Below are 23,272 nucleotides of genomic sequence, written 5' to 3'. Positions count from 1 at the left end.
TGTTATGATAAAATTTGGAGGTGCACCTTAATTGGATTGTTTAAGGTTGCAACCTTATAGAAACCACACCCTTTTATTAAACTGTTTTCGCCTCTTTTCTCTATTTTCCTTCATGAATGAGAGAGAGAGAGAGATGATTTCGTTACAAGAAGCATGCCATGAAGCAGTGAAAAGGAACAAATGAGAGACCAAACTTGGCGACCTAAACAATATTGTAACACAAAGCTATGCGCCAATCTCCAATTTATTGCAGTGAAGTATTAACCTATATTGTTCATACAAACCTACTTGCCATCTCAATCACCAAGTAATCAAGGTGGTCATGATAAACGCTCCTAATTTTTTTCCAGAAACTCCTCAATGCACAAACCCTCATGTAAATCTAGACAATTGCAATGCTGACAGCTCCAGATGATTATCTTTAAGAATCCCGTTACCAACCTCTTCAAGAAGAAACATGAAATTCTATGAGTATGTATCAAAGTTCTGCATCAAATAACCAAGAAGCCAATAACAGAAGAACACCATAGTGGATAAATAACTCCAGTTAGCAAAAATTCAAATCCCAAATCACCTGAACTCAAAGCCATAGAACATAGGGTTTCATCTTTTTGGAATGTGAGGTTTCACAGATTCCACCACCACCTAATTTCCAGATATAAAAAGAAGTCAATTATTTACATTTATTAACTGATGGCCACATTTCATTATTACGACAAACATCATATGTAGGTTTTCTTCTTTACTTGATAATTGACAACATTTTATAGGTTACTGGATAATGGAAGCATGAATCTAGGCAATGGAATGGGCAACAGAAAACCATTTATAAAAGGGTGCGATTTGTATAGAGCCTAGGCTCTAAACAATCAAATTAGAGCCTACCATCAAATAGTATCAAAAAATGTGGTTTCAATACTGGAAATCTTTGTGATAGCCTTAAAATATATTTTCATCTTTATTTATAAAGTTTAAAGCTTTAAAAATAGTGTAGATCGACATATCTACGAAAACTCGAAAATATTGAAATTGACGGTCCAAAAATGCGTTACAAAATACACTATTTCCAAAACTTGAAATCCATTTTTTTCTCATGCCCATGTATTTTGATGTCGAGATGATCAATTTAAGGATATTTGGACATCAAAACAACCTCTTCTAGTGAAATTTTTGAGGTAGGCTCTAATTTGATTGTTTAGAGCCTCGGCTCTATATAAACTTTTCCCTTTATAAAATGGCCTTTGAGTTTAGAAATAACAAAAGAGAGATGCATAAAACTGTTTCTGTAAATAGTGAAATCCATTTGGAGTCGTCAAAACTCCGGGCAACCAAAAGCTGCAAAGAAAACAAACGAAAAACATAGGAGAAAGCATGAGAAATATGAGTGAATAACCATCTGCTTACCCTCCCATCATAAGATATAGAGGCAAAAACTGACGGGTCTTTAGAGCTCCATGCGAGGCCTGTTCACCCAGAGGTTCATCAATGAGTTTGACGCAAATATGGGTATAAATGGATCCACAAGGTCATGATAACAAAATGACCTAGAGAACACCACCATCCAATCAATGCATTGGATGGTGATGGAGCGAATGGGTCCCACCAGATATGTCATTAATCCAAGATGGTACATCCCACAGTCCCTCCATTACCATACAAACCATTTGATTTGAGAGTGATAATCCACATGGTCAGCAGCTATGAACCTATAACCATATGAATTATAATATATTTCTCTTGCCAGTATATCAATGTAAACAATTTTTGACAATCCTACTATTACCATAAACACTGTCTTCGTAGTCATTGTAAGAATGTATCAAGGGATCTATGTGTCGAGTTGGGGGCTCCAATAAACTGAAAAAAGACGGGAGACAATAATGTAGAACTGCAACAAGTTGATGAATAAAAGAGGGGAAAGAATAGTAACAATAAGATCTCTTAAGTCCTTGTAGAAAAGAAAAGAACCTTTCTGAAGTGGGACCCTCCCCATTATTGGAAGAAGCCAACCACAAGTTTACTGCAGAGTCAGTTCCAGCACTCTGCAGACAAATAACAAACTTCTATCAAGTATTTGCAAAGTTTGAAGGCGCATCAATGGTACACAAAGAATCCATTAGGTGGCCCTATGTGTGTGTGTGTGCATGTGTGTGAGATAGATAGAGGTGTGTGCTTGTGTGTGCACGCGAAATAGAGAGAGAGAGAGAGGTGTGTGCTTGTGTGTGCACGCGAAATAGAGAGAGAGAGAGAGGTGTCTGCATGCATGCATGTGTGTGTATTGGGAGGTGAGGGGTGGGGTGTGTGGGTGCGTGAGAGAGAGAGAGACCAAAATCAACTCATCATATTTGGGATTATGCTGCACAGACCAAGTCCTGCAAATAAGGTGAAACAAGAATGTAAATGCCAGACTATACACAAGAATGAATTCAGGGGCACGAAACCATTCGCCATGCACATGCACAAAAGAGAAGTCATCCGAAAGAACAAGTACATGGGTGAATGACAAGCAAGCACATATGCAGAATATGCCTAATCATCTAAAAATTCTTGAAGAGGAAGATGGTACCAATGTGCATGCCCTGAAATCTCTCTAACTGGAACCTTAGGCATCCGAAAATCCCATATGCGTAAGCCAGATTCATCTTCTGCAGTGACCTGTGACAGGCATTCATCAATATAAGGATAACAGTCACTGACAAAGTATATCACGAAGCAAATGGCATTTTATGAAAATCTTGAATGATATTCAAGCAACAATCCAAAATTGAAAACTGCAGTCTACATCATTAGCGGCCTACAACTGTTTTTTTTTAAGTAGCTAAAAGGAAATCATGCCATTACTAGTCTACAACTGTTAACAATAAACAATCAGATTTTCATGTATCTTTTGCAAAATGAAGAATGGAGATGAAGATAGGACAGAAAACATCATTGCGGCATAAATACCTCCAGTAAATATGTTATCAAAAGCATATGCTGCATAAAATCCCATGCATTAAACCATTCCATAAACCAAGGGCCAGTTTAGATGGACCACTAAATGCAATTGCTACTATTCTCTTCCTTCATTTTTGGGGGGACAACTGCCACAACCCGTTTGTGTCTGTCGCTTTTGGAGCTTTACTAGAAAAGCTGCCGAACAGTGGCTATTTGATAATAGCTAGAGGAAAAAAAGAACCTATTTTTCCCTTATTCCATAATAGTAGAAGGAAGAATATCCCAGGGAGTGATTTCCCAAACTGGCCCTAAGACCTGTGACATATTTCTATTTTAACTTGATGTGAGAAGAATGAGTAGTACAAATATAGGTGCCCCAAAATTGCAAATAGCTTAGCAGGTGACCGTAATCAAATGGCACAGAAGGGTATTCAGACATCTTCCTATGTACAGTGCAGGTGCTTGTCTGATGTAAATTCATTACACCAATCTTTGGGTACACTGGGATCTCAAAAAGCCAGAGATACAAAATGGACAAATAAATAAATGGCTTGTCACATGGAATAGAAAACTACACAGCACAATAGCCAATGCCATACAGAAAAATCCTCACCCTAAGATATGATAGACATCCTATGCCATTTCATGAACTCATATATCCAGTCTTACAAGAATAGTAACATATTAGAACTCAGCTTCACAAAAATGAACAGACATAAATACCCAAGAAAAGAATGCATTTAGAGATTCGTATTATGGAATACAATAGTAGAAATTACATGATCATTCATAGACATGGAAAGCTTTTGATGATTGAAAAAAAAAAATAAAGGCCCTCTCTCAGGATCAACTAAATAAAACGAAACTCAGGGTCCCAAAATTGATTCTGCAAGAGACTCACATGATGAAATTTTCAATTAGGGTTGGATTCTATGGTTACGATTCTACCCAATCCCCGACACTAACATAATAGAGAGCTATGGAAAGTTTCCCTACTCTCTTTCCTACTCTACATAGCTACTGTTGACATCATGTTTTTCTACATAAATTCATGATTAGTGAAGTCTTACTATTGAATGTAATTAGGCCAATACTATCATAATAAGTATTTGTGGTATGTTTTTCAGAGTAGAGTATATAAGGTATTCATTCCCACCACATAGATTAAAGAGAATATTTCTCAGAAATCCGTTTTGCTTTGTCATGGTATCACAGACCTTATTCGGCAAAATTTAAGGAATTCCTCGCTTTGTGATGTAGTCTAAGATCAGCGCCTCACTAATCTTTGATAACAATACTCTAAAACACGTCTGGAGAACACTTTAAATTAGTTTAAGGTTAATTAGCTACAAATTATGTTTTCAATGACAAAATTGACTAGATAAACTTGCAAAATCAACACGCAGTTTTAGAAATTTATATTTATTTTAATTTCTGGTTGACGAGATTTTGTACTCCGTAAAGGATTGAAAGTTATCCTTAAGCTAAATCAGCTAAATAAAAAGCTGATCCTGATCCAATTTAAAACTAATCCACATCCTAGAGAGAAGAAGTGTGTACAAAATATTTAAGATTGATTTTGGAAGGTTTTCATGGCTAATTCTAACGTTTTGGAAGTTAATGGGTATGGAAAAGTTAGGCTTTTGATATTAATGTGAAAATAGGGTTAAGATTTTAGTGGATTTATTTAGGGTTGATTCTATGAAGAACCTAAGGGCTAATGTTAAGAGAGGAAGAGAAAATAAGAACGATAACGAACATTAAGGGGATTCAAGGAAAGTTTATAAATAAAAGGGGAAAGAAAGGAAACAAGTAAAAGGGAGAAGAAAGGGAAAAATGAAGAAGGGAAAGAAGGGAAGAAAAGGAGTAGAAGGAAACCAGGAAAGGAAAGAAAAATGATGCAGGGGAGAAAAATAATAAACAGAAAAAAATAAAAAAAATAAGAGGCCAGAGAGATTATACCATCTCTTAAGGTCTGCAAGGGAGTCCACCCCAGAGATCTTTTCACAAGATCCAAATTCTTTAGTCAATTCACATCATCCTAGCAGATAAATACACTAAAAATAATAATAATGACAAAATAAAATAAAAATAAGAAACTAAAATCCATCTCTCTGACTTCCACGTTTTTCTCTTCCTAACTCTCTGTCCCTCTCATGTAAATCCCCCCTCTCTCTCAATCTCATGTGACTCCCCTAAAAATATCTCTTTAAATAATAAAGATTCCTTTTAACTCCCCCATATCTCTCTTGTAACCACCAATATCTATCTTCCCTATCTTACAATCAAATAAATTTTGCAATTCTGCCTTTGAAATCACTACAACCATAAAAGACAAAAATAACCCTAAACCTAAACAAAAAAATCTAAAATTAGCAAAATAAAAATAAAAAACTCATTGCATCACTCTTTCGGAGTAGGGAGAAGCACGACCTCGAGCTTACATCTTGTAGAGGCCAATCTAATAATTGGCAATGTAGTCCCACTATTTCTCTAGATATTTTATCTACAATAAAACAATTCATCAAATACTCTGTGCACAACTTGAAGTAGCAAATTGGGATCTCGAGTTTAATCTTGATTTCTTTTTCCAGTTCCGCATGAATCTCAGGGAGATCGACCTTAATTCTAAGATCATGTAGATGCTCCTCATATCATGGTTCTCAAATCACAATATGATCATTACATTTGGCATCGACACTTCGAGTTGGTCATGGAACTCGATTCGTCTCTACGGTAAAATCTAGCATCGAATCTTCATGGTTGCGAGCAGTGTTCGCAAAATCGAACCGGAACGGTTAACCGAACATGGCGCTGGGAGCAGTTTGAATAGGAACCGAACTAACCAGTCAAGTAGACTTTTTTAAAAAAAAATGGGTCAAAAACTCCCAAAAAATAAATAAATAAAACTAAAAATACTTAGACTAAATGTATAATATCTTATTACACATTTATTTTACAAAAGAAAAATTGAAACAACTTTTTATAAAGTAATATTCGAATACTATCGTCATGTGCCTGAAAATAGCTTAGGATATTTTTTTTCAAGATACTTTTGTCATATAATATAGAAAAAACTTCCCATATTGATAAAAAAAAAATATAATTTTACCAAGCAAAATGAAATTTTTCTTTTTTAGAAAAATCAATTTCTCAAATGAAAGATGATTTGAAATTAAAATCTTTGTATAACTCTCTCTCTCTCTCTCTCTCTCTCTCTCTCTCTTTGGAATCGGGCCAGATCAGGATCGGTAAGTGACTAATCCCGAGTTAGCCGGCTGATTTTTTTAAACATGGTTGATCTTTTAAAGGCTATTTCCATAACATTCCAAAAACTTGATAGAGAATAAACAAAAAAATAAATAAAGAAAAAGGAGAAGAACAAAGCACATACAAGACGGTGTAGTATTTCATTGAACATAAGGCAACCATAATTTCTGCATGCACTTTAAAAAACAAAATATCCCATTTCCATAATTACAAATATAAATATATCAACTTAAAAAAAAAGATAACTAAAAAATCGAGCAACATTATCATGCACTTATCAAAAGGAAGAATCAATTTCATCATAAAATAGTTTTATCAAAGGAATAATTTTATTAAGCAAAATAGAAAAACACTTCCCATATACATCAAAAAAATGTAATTTTATTAAAAAATATTAAAAATAATTTATTAAGCAAACTAAAAAAACAATTCTCAATTTTATTAAAAAAACATTAATTTTCTTCAACAAAATATATTTTTTAGAAAATCGACTTTTCAAAAACCCAAAAAATGAAGCAACAATTCGAGCAAGAAACGACCCTCAATGTTTGGATATTCGAAAAAATAAACATACATGCATGGTAAAGGCTTCGATCATCTTTCAAACGCACCCAATATCATCAAAAAATATTTGCTATTTTTTATTTCATTGAAGAAAATGCGGAAATTCGAGATCTATGAAATTTTCGTTATATGATGCAACGAAAAAATTGATATAAAAAAATTTACTCAATAATAAATAAACATAGTACTATAAAGCCTCAATTATTGAAATACACAACTTAATTTGATAAAAAAACAACCAATAAATGGACAAAAAATCCACGTTTTTGGGTAGAACATAGGTTCTTGGAGCAGCAACCATTCGGGCTAAAATAAACCCCTTATTTTTTTGCTTTATGATCAAATTAAAGTTGAATATAGTAAATACTTCGAATAGCAATCAAACCCCTCAACTTTCTTGAAGAAACTCGTTTTTTTCAATGTTTAAATCCAAATTTATTGTTTTAGATTCATTATATAGTGATCTAAACCATTATAACACGAAAAAGTACCAAAATATTGCCGCAAACCGAATAAAAAATGGTGGAATATGGATTCACAGTTTTCCTTCTACAAATAACAGTATGAATTTTAAAATAACGCCGTTATTTATAAGTTAATGTTATTTACCCTAAAACGCTGTTACAACAACGAACCGGTCCAGTAAGCTGAAAACCAGCCGGTTTTTAGAAAATATCGCCGGTTCAATATCGAACCAGCCGGTTTTTGTACCAATTTTTTTTGGAGATGAGCGTCTATTGAGTAGTACCGCAAAACCGGCCTTAACCGGAATCGGTACCTTGCCGGTACCGATCTAACCAGCCGGTTCCGGTTTGGACCGGTCGGTTTTGCGAACAATGGTTGCAAGACCCCTCTTCTCGAAGAATTGTGACTGCCAACTGTTGCAACTGCTGATTCACTTTGCTAATTTCACCCTCTCATGTAAATCCCCCCTCTCTCTCATTCTCATGTGACTCCCCTAAAAGATCTCTCTAAATCAACTAAATCCCATAAATAAAAAAGATTCCTTTTAACTCCCCTATATCTCTTCTAACCACCAATATCTATCTTTCCTTTTAACTCCCCTATATCTCTTCTAACCACCAATATCTATCTTTCCTATCTTAAAATAAAGGAAACTTTCCAATTCTACCTTTGAAATCTCTACAACCCTAAAAGACAAAAATAATCAAAAACTCATTGCATCAAAAGATTTAGGATAGGACAGAAGATAAGAGAAAATTGAAGAGTACATTGGAAGAGAGGGACCTTGGGAGGTGCTAAGCCTTCTCTGAGGCTTTCAATCAAGATTTCCAGAAGTCCTTTCTAAGGTATTCTTTCTTCACAAAAGTCTCCAAAGTAGCATTCTATGGGCCATACGTCCCTCACTTGCCTTATACACATAATTGTTTTGAAAAATGACTTAAAATACCCCCAACTAAATAAAATAATTAAATAACCAAAGTGCCCCTGAATTCTCTATACACCCAAAAGACATAAATAACCCCCACATAACCAAAATATAGAGGTTCCCTTGGCTTTCACTCTTAAACAAATGAAAAAGATAAAAAGAAACTAGAAGTAATTAAAGTAAATTGTCCCGCAGATGACCATGATGCCCTCATCACTTTGTGTATGCAGAATTAAAAGTCTCCGGAGAGTTTACTGGAAGTCTTTAAATGCAGAGATATCAGAAGGTCTAATGAATAATACAATTTTGATTGAAAAATCCGGTCTTTTAGTAGAGCAATGGCCAAGCTAGATCCGAATAAACAAACCTTGATCTGACCTCATCTAGGGTTTCTCTAGGCAATCTATGGTTGAACTTGGAGTGAGTCAGATAGATCACTTCAGGAAGTTGAGAATCACACATCAGAAATACATATCATACATGCCATCCATCTACCACACATGCCACAAGCATGACATTAGAATCTCTACGAATACAGAGAGATTATCATTAGCAGTTGTTGCATGGTTCAATTCCCTCCCTCATGAGAACTAAAACAAAAGTTCCAATTAACATACCCCAAGCGACAGAAAACATTCTTATACACTGGATTCACACACATGAGTCTAGTGTTCAATCAGTAGGGTCTCTCTCGTAAAATGTATGGTAAGAATCCACATAGTAGTCTTCAAAGTATAATAAAAAGATATCAAATCAAAAAGATATTGCAAAAAGACGTGTGCCTTTTGTCAAGGCCAACAAAGTAATTTATGTTTGATTCACATGTGTAAGTTGAAGTGCTATTAGTGTGTAGTCAGAAAAGTTAAAAGGAATTCAAAGTTTTTTGCATTTGTCTTATGCCCCTTGATATTATTAACTTGTATGTATAGTTCATTCCAATAGGGTTTCAATTACAAAGAATATAATTTGATTTTGTATTATACACCCTCAGTTAGTAACTAAAAGAATTAATGAAACAAACCGGTGTTCGTAAAATCAAACCGGAACGGTTAACCGGACATGGGCCCGGAAGCAATTTAACAGGCCTAACCGATAAACCGACCAATTCAACCGCTCTAACCGGACAAGTCTAGGGCGGTCAAAAAAGTGTTGAAAAAAAACAAAGATAGTAAAAATAATCTACTAAAATATGAAAAACTTATAAAGAATGATTAAAACAAAAAACATTCAAATGAAGTTGAAAATTAATGAAAAAAATGGATTTTAACGAATCGATTTGTGCGTAGGGATATTTTTAATTTTTTTTGAAAAAGATGGGAATATATAAAAGCGAGTATTAATGACCAAAAAAAATTTAATCTTTACCATAATGTAAAGAATATTAAACAATACATTACAAATCAAACTCCTTATTTTTGGGAATTTATATATATATATATTATTTTTTATTTTATTTTACTTTATTTTTTTTATTTTTTTTAAATACCAGTTGATCACCAAAACCACCCAAAACCGGAACCGTCGAGTGGCCGGTTCCAATTTAACCGGACGGTAAGCGGTTAGATCGCCCAGTTTTGCGAATGCTGAAACAGACAAAGTAAGTGGAATTGAGCCCCTCCCAACATCTCTTACCTCAGTCACATAATCAAAGCACAATCATAGGCCCTAAATCCTAATCGGTCCCTTGAGAGAAGGAAGAATAAAATTAGGAACCACCCACCTTCATGAAAGCATGAGAGACAACACTATATTACCACATAGTGTGGTGGGGAATATCCACATACATGGGATACAGTCTTGACTCTACAGAAATCAGTTTGGAGTTGATTTGTGAAGCAAACTTATGTCTCCTACAAAGGAACTTAAAGATATCAATATTTTTGACAGCCCAGGGATTGAAACAAGTTAGAGCTTCTTGAAAGTAATTAGCAGAAAATTTGCATTTCCTCCATACAACAACTAGGAGCAACGAGGAGGGAACAATCATCTAGAATGTTTGCTCCACTCGTTCAGTGTCCAAAAATTCGCGAAAAATTTCAAAAAAACACCTAGGAGCTATCTAGGCAGGGTCATTATGCACCCTGTCTCTGGGCGGCCGCCTAGGAACTACTGTCTGGGCACCCACCGCCCCATGACACTTTGTGGACGGGCTGAAAAGGCTCAGTAAGGGTAAAAAAATGTAATTTACCCCCCTAAAAAACGGGGAAAAGGGTTTTGGGGGGTATTCTAAATCCCCAAACAAAAACCGTGGCCTTTAGGGTGAGAAAATGGCCCAAAAATCACTCTTTTCTAATTTATCGAAAGATCGATAAATTTTTTATTTTTCGATTTCTTCCCAAAACAAAGGCAATAGTTTGTGGGTGGCTTTGGAGCTTCTAGTAGTTGATTTTGAGATCTTTTGGCGACCCAATAGAGGAGGTTTGCACCGACATCAATTTGATTTTGATATTTTTAAAGTATTATCATATTTAAAAGAGGGTTTTGATTTTATTTTGCTACAATATATTATGTTGTGAATCATACGTATGTTCTTTTACTTTTTTTTTCTCTCGCAATATATTTATATGTTTGTAGGTAAAAGATTGATTTTTTTGTGATTAATTGATTTTTTTCTCATTTGGAAGATGAAATTGAGCATATATTGTATGCTTTTATGAATAGCTGATTCCTTTTTTGTACAATATGTCATGTTTTGATATTTTATTACTTTTGTTTTTTGTTATTTGATAAAACTTTGATTATGTATTTATGTGATATCTTAATGAGTTAAGCCTTAATTCTTAAAATGAAATTAAGATCTTATATTCATTTAAGACTTATTGTAAAGTAATATTAAGTCATACTGTTTTGAAACTAACATCTTAATGATATCATATCATATATCTTAATTCTTAAATTCTTAATTAAATAATATCTTAATGAGTAAAGTCTTATTGTAAATCTAACACAGTAACATATATATTCATTTAAAACTCATATCAAGGAGGGAGGGGGGGGTTTCAATTTTTTGAGGTTTGTGAGGGTACCATGTTCCTGGGCGGGCGCCTGCCGCCTAGGCGGCCAGGCATCCAAAACGCCAAGCGCCTGAATCCGCATTTTTGAACATTACACTCGTTATCTAATGAAATTTGGTGAAAGCACCAAGAATTATAAATATTTTTTCTCATATCATTATATGAAAGTCGTGGCCTTTTTCATAATGGTTGCGTTTTTATCATATCTTTCTCCAAGAGAGACTACCTAATTAACTATAGAAACATGAAATATGATAGTTGGTTTCTTCATTAACAAACAATGAGATGGTACTTCTTTTCACACAATACTATTTGTAAAGAATACTTCTAAATGCCTCATGCATTAACTATTTGTGAAGAATATTTACGGAAGCCTCACACATCGCCTCACACATCTAATAATATTTACATAGAGATGCAATGGGAAAATGAGTATTACTTATGTAAAATTTCAAAAAGTTCCATAACAAAAAAAATGCCATGTTTCCATAAGAATTGAACTCACAACTAAGTGCTGCTTGTTTGGGTTATAATCTGCACTGCGAACATTGGCATGCTCAATGGAAATTGTCTTCCTGTAGTTCAAATCAAGGGCAGAGGGAATCACTCAATCAAAAATCTGTGGGAAACAGAGGCAATAATGCATTAATGTGAAATCCAACGTGAACTAGCGCTCAACGTAGCAATGGTAAATGTCCACATAACTTTCAAGGAAGAGGAGAACTAATATATGGATGGATCCCATATAAACAATCATACTTCATCGTGCGTAAATCCCAGCACTGAATTGCTGATTCACATGTTGTTGCAAGAGAGTTTTGGTCATGCGGATCCCAGGCACCCCCAGAAAAATAATGTGGCATATCGACAGATTCCTGTGAATGAACCTGGATTCAAAAAAGCATGTGCTGTAAGCAGTCTAAACAGTGCCAGGATCTCCAAAGATAGGTGACTACTATTTCTTTCCTTGATAATTAAGCTAGGTGACTAGAAAACATACTACATGAATAGGTTCGCAAGTTTAGTCATTAAAGCAATGAGCCTGCTAGGAGGGCAACCTTAAGGTCTTCTAAAATATAGTCATATAACAGATAAAATAAAACCTTCATATTGAAGTCAATAATCATAAAGATAAAAATGATAAGGCACAAACTGGACAAAATCACCATATGCCAGAAAAACGTCTAAACATCTATGAAAGAGGAATACCGAGATTCCTTTCAGCAGATTGCAATTAAAATGAATAAGTTTACTTGGCTTTTGTTGATTTCATTGAAGCCGTTGTGGGGAACACCGATAATTAAAGATAATGCATCAAAAAACTTGGGAGCTGAGGCAAAAGTAAAGGAGAAGGGAAAAACCAAAATATTCCGATTCCTCCAAAACAATGTGTCAATCCAATGTTAAAGAATATAGTTATGAAGGCATTCAATTAGGAAAAGCTCGTTAAGTATCCAGATCCTGAAAGACAAGTCCTTACGAAGAAAATGAGGCAGAGTTGAACCCATTAGCAAAGAATTCGATCATGAAGTTGCGGGTATTAAAACAAGCTAACCACCCCAAAAACAAACAAAGAAAAGAAAAAGGAAGAAAGATAAGGAAGTACATAAATGGACAATTAGTGCGACTGACAGAGAATGCAAAGGTAGGAGGATTCCTTGATCACTTAAATCTTCGTATTAACTTCAATATATAGGAGATACAAGAGAACAAGAATAAACAATTGTGTTATAAAAAATTACGGCTTCAAAAGCTCACTAAAGCTTCCTAGTTCCCCTAAAGCTACATATTATCGCCCCATACTTAAATATAAACAAATCTTGACCACGATAAAAATTATATAAGCCACTGAAAAGTGTCCCCAGTAACTATGCTCCTCTTACAAACAGTAACACATGAAGAGGAGGACCTTTTCAAAACCATTGCAAATGTAATACCTTCGCAGACTTTGCTGAGGTGTCTAAGCTCCATACAACTAGATTCTCCTCATCAATTCCAATAACTTTGTCATGCATCCCCAAAGGCCACCAAATAATGCTGCATAAGGCAAGTTGAACCTCAGATACTGGAAAAAAAATTATCAATGATAAAGTGACTTGATTTCCTATTGATGTTCAGCTACACAAGTACCCATGCAAAAGTCTATATTTTATTAATTCTATATTTTATTAATTGTGTATTCTTATATTTCTCTCACATTATAATTACAAAGTATCCAAGGACTTATTTTCTTTTTAATAATCATTATGAGTGTCCTAGGATTACCGAGTATCAATGTTGGTATAAGATCATGTAGATTCCATGACGCCCATAATACAAGTATCTAGGTATCTAAATTCCACATTCATGCCTCATTACTCGCTCTAACCAATAGATCATGCAACTCAGAAATCAAGAACTGGATGCCCAAACTAGAAGATGGAAGTATCAAGTAGTATAACAGAAAATTTTGAAGCATTCTTTATTCCCATATTAATCTGACAACAAACACTTGGTTGGAGGAAACATAATGCATGAGAAATTATGTCACTATATTCACATGCATCATATCATAAAGCACACTAAGTTATAGTCTTCAAATCAGTTTCAAATTATTAGTACAACTGGATATATCTAGAAGAGAGGAACAGCAATAAAATTCAGCATCTCAACAAGTGCAACAACTACACTGAAAACAACTGACAGACTAGGAACAACTTACCCCTTCCTTTAGTCCCTAGAGTTTAAGTATAAACAAGAAAAACAGAAAATGGCAATGATAATAGATAAACTGTAGGCATTGCCAAGGTGGCAATCAAGCAATGATAATAAATAAACTGTAGGAATTGCCAAGGTGGCAATCAACTGGATGACTACAGTTAAAAAGTTTAATGAAACAATCTTACAATGTATAAGAAAGGAATCAACACCAACTCCCACAAATAAGAAAGAACAATCACCATTTGATTTTTCCATTGTGTGCGTCAAGGGAAACAAGTTGTTCCAATTGAGGAGCATTAGATTGGTTGTACAACTCAGGGATCTCCCAGAGAGCCGCACCATATGTTCCTCCTACATATTAGATAGAATACAAAGCTGACAATCAACCACTATCCACAACACATGTTTACTTGTACCATTCAATAAAAAACAAGTGAACAAATGAAAGAGAGAACAATGAACACTTCATCCAAAGGAAGTTGTGCATATATATTAGAGATATGAAGAAAATATTTCATTGTCAATGGGGAATGACAAGGACACCATGCTTAGGTGTGAAAGCAGTGAAAGCATTACTAATAGAATCCTTTGGGGTGCTATAAGAAGTTGACACCTCTTTTCTTTTTTCTTGTTCTTTTATTTCTTTGTTTGTAGTTCTGCAGTAGGGTTTGTAATTGAGATGCAATGCTGCAATCATCAACACCTCAACTAATCAAGCCCAACCCTAAATCCTCAATCCCACCATGCCTTTTTGTGCACTTTTGAAAAACAATATTTTAATAATTTTAAAAGGAGAACAAAAACAATGAAATAATATTATTACAATATGGACTGATAACAATTGGATTGTTATGGTGATCTAAATCACCTAAGAACATTTTCAAATAGTGGCTGCTGTCAAGCTATTACTTCGTTTGTTTGATATTTCAAGTTTTCAACCAGTGCATGCTTTCCAGATATTAGTCTGTTTGTTCAATATTTGTAATTTGTGTTTGTCAAGAACAATACAGTCAATGTTCATATAGTGTTGCTTTTTGTATCTTGTGTCATTCAGTTAATGTTTGATTAATATGGGCATTTCGGTTTTCACCAAAATCTATGACCATTTAAGACACTTATCTATCACACATTTTATAGCAAAAGGCAACAAAGTTACAGCTATTCATTCGGAACCTTCTTCAGACCTAATTTAGGGTTTCTTCAAGGCATCCGAGCAAGTTCATTCTCAGCCGTTGACTCTTCCATTTTAAGAGTAAAGAAGTGATGAAAAAGAAAAAGGAGTCATTGCAGAAATTTTCAATTCACCCAGTGTGACCACCACACAGAGAGAAACTATATGCAAGGTTTTTGCTTGAGGTGAGATTTGGACAATGAATAAGACAAGTCAGTTGTCGACAAGACATAGTAATTATCAACAAAATTTACCAATCAATTTTTTTCTTAAATCATTAACTAAGAGGTGTTGCAAGTGGAGATCCAGGCAATTTTAAACTCTTGCATAATCTGTGGGCAAGAGATAAGGTTTTGATCCTATACATCTCACTTGGCATAAAATTTTCTGGGACTTCCACATCTTAAGGCTTCTACAGCTAATTCAAATCAATAGATAAAGTATTATGTCATTGACGTGAAGTTCCCCATGAATTTTCAACAAAAACAGCACAAAAACACAGCATTTTCCCCCTATTGCTTCCAGTGTTTGAAAATTCGGCCACCCGATCGCCTAGGCGAAAAATTTCAAACAACGCCTAGTTGCTGTCTGGGCGGTGGAATTATGCGGCCTGTCTCTGGGCGCCCGCCTAGTGACAGTTTGCAGAAGGCGAAAAAACCCTCGGTGAGGGGTCAAAAAAAGTCATTTTTCCCCTCTAAAAAGGGAGGAAAAGGGTTTTGGAGGGTATTCTAAACCCCCAAAACAAAAACTGTGGCTTTTAGGGTGAGAAAAACTTCCCAAAAAACTACTCTTTTGTGATTTATCGAAAGAACAATATTTGATTTTTGCGATTTCTTCCCAAAACAAAGCCAATAGTTCGTGGGTGGATTAAGGCTTCTAGTAGTTGTTGATTTTGAGGATTTTTGGCGACCCAATAAACGAAGTTTGCACCGACATCAATTTGATTTTGATATTTTTAAAATATTATCATATTTGAAAGAGGCGTTTAATTTTATTTTGCTACAACATATTATGCTGCAAATCATGGGTTTTTTCTTATACCTTTTTTTTTATTTTATGATATATTTACATGTTTGGTTGATGGCTTGGTATATTTGTTTTGTTAATTTGCCTTGTTGACATTGTGTATCGTTTCTAGTCTAGACTTCTAGTTTCCTACAATGACATTTAGGATTTCAAGCATTTTAATGTCTTACAAGTTACAATCTCTTTGAGACTTGCATCCATAAATATGTTATGTGATTGTACTATTACATTTTCATCTATTTCATGAGTTTGGGGCTCTAAAATTTCCCTATAAACTCCCAAAGACTTAAAATCATGTTAGATGAACTCCCCTGCTTTTTTTGTTTGGGGGGGGGGGGTGGGTGTTGGGGTTCAATTTGGTGAGGGCACCCTATCTCTAGGTGGGCGCCGGGGTGCCTAGGCGGCCAGGCACCCAAAACGCCTAGGTGCCCAATTGTTCCAATAAAATACCTAAAGCTTTACAAGAACCGTGTCCTACAATTGCCTAAAGTTGCCACCATGCTTTTCTTTTTCTTTGTTTTTTTTTTTTTTTTTGGAAAGTTCTAAAGCTACTACTATGTTTTTCTTTTTTACTTTTATTTTTATTTTTAGGACTTCTAAAGCTACTACTATGGTCTTAGAACAAGTATACGGATTAGGATTTGTCAATGGCAAGATATCCACATCAGTCCAACCCTAAGTTTGAAAAGGGGAAGGCTATCTGTCACTTGGTAATATCTTGGCTCCAGATCAGTCCAACCCCGAGTTTGTAAAGGGGGAGGCTATTTGTCACTTGTTAATATCTTAGCTCTTGAACTACATGATCGAACATCATTCATGAGTTCTTATTCACTCTCCAAGTGAAAGCAGAGGAGTATAGTTCACAAATTGTAATCTAAAGAAGTTAACTTATTGAAAAGGACCGCCAGTCACTGGCAAGGCTCCAAGTTACTTGCAGGAATATTATGGTTCATTAGGGAGCACATAGGAGAAACCGTGTCAAAACATCCCCATACCGTTGCCCAAGTGTTTTGAAAAATTAACCTTCTAGCACAAATGGCTCAAAGAAGAAGGACTTTTGAGTTTCTGTTTGACTTGAATGGTGATTTGAAAGTGTTGGTAGTAAAATTTTGGCAATTTGAGGATTTTCCCTTGCTTAATATTTACTTATCATCATTGTCATAAAAAAATGCAATGTGAAATATGCAAAGGTATGAATGTTCAATCCATTGTGGCAAAACATGCTCTTTTTGTTCCTTCAACAAGTATCATCAGCCAGGGATCAGCACATGAACGAAAACGTCAAAAAGTTCACCGCTAGGACAAAAGTTTACTTTTTTTTAAACTGAGACTTAGGCATGGAATTGGACAAAGTCCAAGTCCGAGTCAGCGGGTGCCTAGTCCCAATGGACTCAGCCAAGGTTTATAAACATAAAAACAAAGAAACCTTGAGAACCAGTGAGAATCGCTGGTTCACAAGGTTCTTCACTTGGACTCTACACCCTGCCAAGTCCAAGTAGGACTCCGCAAGTTCGAAAACACTGGATCATAGTTTCAAGAGCTGCATGTTAGAGGAGGGCATGAGTCCAAAGGGCTGTACATTCTGCATGAGCAACTTACAGCTCAACACAAGAAATAGAATGATGATGTAACCGCTTGAACATACATCTTCCCTTTTTGCATGTTCAGTAGAGATTAGACTCTTTCATGCAACTTGAAGAACGCCACTTTTGAGAAATCTAGTGCTTTTGTTATACATTGAAACAACATATGCATCCCTTTGTTAATCATAGACTCCCAAGTGATGAAACGTTTTCACTTAAACATTCAAACAATTAATGCTACCTAGGTTTCCATTTTCCAGCACCCTAAGTAATTCATCTCCCAACTCCAAGAGAAATATGCATACCTCTTCTCAATAAAAATTCACTATAGCCAGAAACTGCATCCAAAGCAAAATGCATTTAGATGCGATCCTTCAAAGACACAAAGCTAAAGGGACCAATCAAGAGAGTAACCCAAACTGGGATGGTACATACAGATCATACTGGAACCAGTACCATACCGATGAAACTGAGTCAAAATTCAGTATGATAGTCAGGTAGTAGAAATCATCCACAAACATCTTACCGCCCTAGGCAAAGCTTTTAAACAATATTCCATGACTCGCCTGTGTCGAATCGGACTTGTTGCGAGTTACTTGGAGTCTAGGACTCGCCTATGCGCGAGGTCGAGTAGGGCATACACTGTACATTATGTTATACATATAATATTATGTTCAATTTAATTCAAATAACATCTAATTCCTTTTTGGCTAGTGTTTACAGCTTATGAGCCTCATGGTTGGTGTTTGAACCCCCCTCAAACACACCTTATCTTTTTAAATGCATGTCTTTTTATTTTTCTATTTTTTAATTTCTAAAAGCGATTCAAAAATATTGCCCATGGGGTGGTTCAATCCCCAAAACTCTTGTAAAGAGCCCACAACACCTAACTGAGGCGACATTTGAACGTTGTTACAACTGCAAACTATGTTATATACACATGCACACACGCATGCACACATACACATACACGGAGGAAAAAGTTCATATACGGATGCAATGTTAAAATGTAGAATTAAGGTGCACCTCGAAAATCCATCGGAAAAGGCAGATTTGATGGTAGGAAACCCTCTAATTGATCATCTTGATATCGAGATGTACGGGAAAAAATAAAAAAAACAAAAAATGATTTCAAATCCTAAAAATAGTGCATCTTGTAATGCATAATCTGGACTGTCCATTTTCAAGATTTTCATGTGTTTATAGATCTACTTGATTTGAACTATTTTCTCTATTCAAAATTTTATCATTAGAGATTGAAAAAGATTCTAAGGCCATCTTAAGAATAATTGACACCAAAATTACATATTATGATAAAATTTGGAGGGGCGCCTTACTTTGATTGTTTAAGGTTGCAACCTTGTGCAAACCACACCCATATATATATATATATATATGATTTCATGCAACGATTGTATAGTAATATGATGCAACAACCTTCAAAAACTATGTTAGGGTCATTTGTTTGATCCAAAATTATAATATATACTCTTTTCAGTCTAATGAACAATCACAAAAAGAAAATTTGAAAACACAACCTAGAAAGTATTTTTTTGCCCCAATTAATATAAGCCGTCCATTTTGATAAGAAGCTTAAATCTAAGCCTTAAAAGGATATTTTCTTTTCTAATTTTGTTAGATAGTTTTATTATCATTAGATGAACAATCTTAAAGGAAGAAAAAACTGATTTTGAGTTTGTAAAGGCTAAAATATTGAAATTCACCAAATGAATGGTCTAGATTCATTGTTGGAGGGGACTCATTTTGACCAGGGTTCAAATTGAACGTTTTCTTTTTTGGGATTGATTATTGAGATGAAGAGAGTGTGTGCAAAATTTTGGATCATACAAATACCACAAACATGGTTATCTAGAAGTGTGGTTGCATTATACTATGATACAACCGTGGCATTAGATCACCGCCCATATATATATATATATATATATATATATATGAAAAAATATATGGTACACAGCCTAATATAGATAAGCTAAATGTGCCAACGGCCCAGATTGAATCTGGGCCGATCTGACGATCACGGGTGCCCGGTAGTGTCCAGTAGTGTTTGAATTTTAATTTTTTTTCTACAAACCAAATCACTTGAAATTTTAGGCGTGTGTTCTTTAAACATAGGTGAATCTACGAAAAATACTAAAAAAATATTTTACTTGAAAAAAATTGATCAAAATAACCCTGCAAAGTTTTGGGGGTATTTTGGTCAATTTTTTTAAGTAAAATATTTTTATAATATTTTTTATAGATTCACCTATTTTTGAAGAACACACGCCTAAAATTTCAAGTGATTTGGAAAAGTAGAAAAAAAAATTAAAATTCAAACACTACCGGGCATCTGTGATCGTCAGATCGGCCCAGATTCAATCTAAGCCGCAAAGTTTCGAGGGTATTTTGATCAATTTTTTTCATGTAAAATATTTTTTTAGTATTTTTTGTAGATTCACCTATTTTGAAGAACACACCTTAAAATTTCGAGTGATTTGGAATTGTAGAAAAAAAATTAAAATTCAAACACTACCAGGCATCCGTGATCGTCATATCGGTCAAGATTCAATCTGAGCCGTTGGTGCATTTAGCTTATCTACACTAGGTGCGCACTTTATATTTTTCCTATATATATATATATACTCACACTAGCTGACAGCTACAGTAAATGCCCATTGGCCTGGATGGTCACGATTGCATTTCGTCATTGAATTTTTTTTTTTTTTTTTTTTTTATACGGATCCAATTTACTTGAGATTTTGAGCATCTACTCTAGGAAAATAGGTGAATCCATAAAAATATTAAAAAAATAATTTACATAGAATAAATTGACCGAAATACCTCTAAAAGTTTCTGGGGTTTTTTGGTCAATTTATTTTTTACAAATAATTTTTTAAATATTTTTATTAGATGAACCTTGATGAGAAGAATGGATGCTCCAAATTTTGAGTGATTTGGAATTGTAGAGAAAAGATAAAAATTCAAATATAAAATACAATTATGACCATCAAATCAACTAAGATTCAATCTGTGCCTTTGGGCTTACCCTATTCCATCAGTTGATGGATTGATAGGATGTTTTCGTTACATATATAAGGATTGTAAACTATGAGAACATTTATCTTTATTACAAGGGTGTACAATTACTCCTAGCCTTTAGATGTTAAATTGAATGGCTTGGGTTGAAACTCAAAAAAAAATTCCTAGGGCTTTAGAGTCCAGTAGAAAAAAAAACTGCCCAATTAGAAATTTGATGAACATGAGTGATTGTAATCACCTTGTAATAAAGATAACATTGGTAAAATTAATCAGTTATCCCAAAAAAAATGGTGGAACAGATCTCCCTTTGTAGCTTCAGAAGACTCCAATTCGACATCAAATTACATATACAGTGCATTCGAGTAAAAATCACATGTTCATTTAGTAGTCCTACAATTACTGTTACACAATTTTCACATCATTTCTTCTTTTCTCTTACATAGCCATGAAACTCCAATTAGACATTTACAATGGTAGCATATCGAGAACTAGTGGAGAGAGATAAATAAGTGTGTTAAAAAAAGAAGATACCTGATGCATAGACAGTCGAGAAAATGCGAGGGTTGAAGGGACAATCAGCGAGATGCCAGATCTCGTGAGGATGGTAGAACAAACCCTCACAATTTAGCTCTGTACCAGATGGCGAGAGCTGGATCAGATGGACCTGATCACAAACGAGCTCAAAAGTTCAAGAACAGTAACTAAACCACAATAGCAAATACAATAACAATTATTTCATTAAATACGTAATTCCAATATGTAATTGAATAGGGCTTCCAATCTGAGACGAGATGATACCTCGTTCTCCTCTTTGAGACTAAGAGTGCCCGCAAGGAAGGAGGTATGAACACGATCGGCTTTGATGTCGGTAATGCATCTTGCCTGTGTACAGAGAGAGAGATCAAAATGGTTAACTCATGGAAATGACAGTAAAAGAAAGAAGGAGAAGAAGGGAAACAGTAGTGAAAGAAAATGAAGAAAAAGGAAAGGTTTTGTTTGGTTTAGACCTGATATTTGAGGCCATAACCAACTCCAGTGGATCCACCTTGCATCTCAACGAGATCCTGTGCCCTTCTTTCTTTGGGTGTAGCAGAGTTTAATTTAATTAACGATAAACAGTCCAGTGAGAAGAAATGTTCCACAAAGAAACCTTTGTCCTGCTTAGAAATCGGAGATAGAGAGAGAGAGAGAGAGAGAGGGGGAGAGGGGGTTGCGGCTTTGCAGGGAAATGGAAAAAACACCAACCAATGCTCCCGCGGGATCAAATTGTCTATTTATTTTAAGTTTTAACAAGTTTTGACCTCAGATAGTATACTCCTACCGGTGCGTAATGTACGTTTACTCCCTCGGGAAAAGACTTATATGGGAGGAACAATTAGCGGATGATTATTTTAAAAGGAAATAATCCGTTTCAAGATTTCTAACACTTTGATCTCACCTTTGAAAAACTGGATGGGTCTCTATATAATGTTGAGGTATTATTTTTATTTTTTTTTTCCAAGCACATAAAGAAGGAGGCTTATAAAATTCTTTTTTTATCAAAGTTAATGTATGAATTGAAGAGGTAACATCTTCAAATTGGCGGCTTAGAAATTTTTTTAATAGGGTTGAAGAGGTAACATCTTCAAATTTTGGGGTTGTAAAAGTACTCGTAAATGGGCCTTACTCAAGGGAGTAAATGGACATTTTACTACTATAAGAGCATGAAATATTTTGGATAAACTATGTTTTAATATCCCCAGTGCAATGAGGTAAGGGTGGCAATGGGCTGGGGCCTGGTCTGCGCTTGCCGAACTCCAGGGGAAATAACAAAAAGAAAAGAGGGCCGGGCCGGGCCGGGCTAGAACTGGACCCTCACCCCGACTCTAAGGTAAGTGTGGCAATGGGCTTGGGCCTGGCCTGCCCTTGCCGACTTCCAAGGGGGATATAACAAAAAGAAAAGAGGGTCGGGTGTGCTAGCACTAGCCCCAAGCCCGACCCTCAGGCCATAGTTTATAGGGCAGGGCTGCCCGGCCCATTGCCAGCCCTGAGGAGATAGTATTTGTTAGATTTTTGTAAATTTTTCCATCTCCGTGGTAAGTACTTTAAATGAGCATATACTATCCTCCTACATGAGCATGGTATGTTTTGGTCCAAACTTTTGAGAACTAAAAAATTAGATGACTATATTCAATTTTGAATTTTATGACACTTGGATCTCATGCTTCAAAAGTTGCGACATTTTCTATTCAATTTTGGCACATTATTTTATTCCAGGCCTTGGAGAATGCGATTTGAAAGTTTTTTTATTGAGTTTGACATATGAATTGATAAGGTTCCATCGCAAAATTTGGGGTCCCATGGATAGTCCGAGGTTGGATTTTACTCCAAACATGAAATCTTCTTGCTTTAAATAAAGGCAAAAGTTCAGATAAGGTTGACATCCTAAATTTTAGAATTAATAGTCATCTCAAAAATCCATTGGAAAGGTTATTTTGACGTTAAAAATTTATCTAATAGATCATCTCAACATCAAGATATATAGATGGGTGCAATTTGCATACAGATGCATCTGTAGCTGTAGAGGTAAGGTGCACAT

The 23,272-nt window shown here is 35.1% G+C and overlaps 1 protein-coding gene across 5 annotated transcripts; it reads right to left on the bottom strand.

Moving 5' to 3' along the window:
* Nucleotides 1-228: 228 nt before the first annotated feature.
* On the bottom strand, nucleotides 229-21,857 carry LOC18424297 (WD repeat-containing protein DWA2). Of its 5 annotated transcripts, none has more exons than XR_016039988.1 (14): nucleotides 21,702-21,857; nucleotides 21,493-21,576; nucleotides 21,226-21,358; nucleotides 14,115-14,226; nucleotides 13,113-13,212; nucleotides 11,935-12,062; nucleotides 11,681-11,794; nucleotides 2,567-2,655; nucleotides 2,327-2,372; nucleotides 1,969-2,042; nucleotides 1,784-1,857; nucleotides 1,405-1,463; nucleotides 575-645; nucleotides 229-486 (listed from the first exon to the last, which is right to left on the bottom strand). XR_016039988.1 is itself a non-coding variant. In XM_020676552.2 (14 exons), the coding sequence occupies exons 1-13, from the start codon at nucleotides 21,744-21,746 to the stop codon at nucleotides 604-606; spliced, it is 1,056 nt and encodes a 351-aa protein (XP_020532211.1). In that variant the 5' UTR covers nucleotides 21,747-21,857; the 3' UTR covers nucleotides 229-486; nucleotides 575-603. The 5 variants fall into 5 exon arrangements, 3 of the variants coding, with proteins under 3 accessions (XP_020532211.1, XP_011628967.1, XP_088701906.1); XR_016039987.1 differs by having other exon boundaries at nucleotides 229-443; XM_020676552.2 differs by having other exon boundaries at nucleotides 11,681-11,750.
* Nucleotides 21,858-23,272: the final 1,415 nt, after the last annotated feature.

Source organism: Amborella trichopoda, chromosome 9, assembly GCF_054954075.1.
Source record: "Amborella trichopoda isolate Santa Cruz 75 chromosome 9, AtrichopodaSantaCruz75HAP2 v2.0, whole genome shotgun sequence".
Classification (NCBI taxonomy): domain Eukaryota; kingdom Viridiplantae; phylum Streptophyta; class Magnoliopsida; order Amborellales; family Amborellaceae; genus Amborella; species Amborella trichopoda.
Note: the sequence above shows the minus strand (reverse complement) of the source record. Positions and strands in the feature narration are given on the sequence as shown.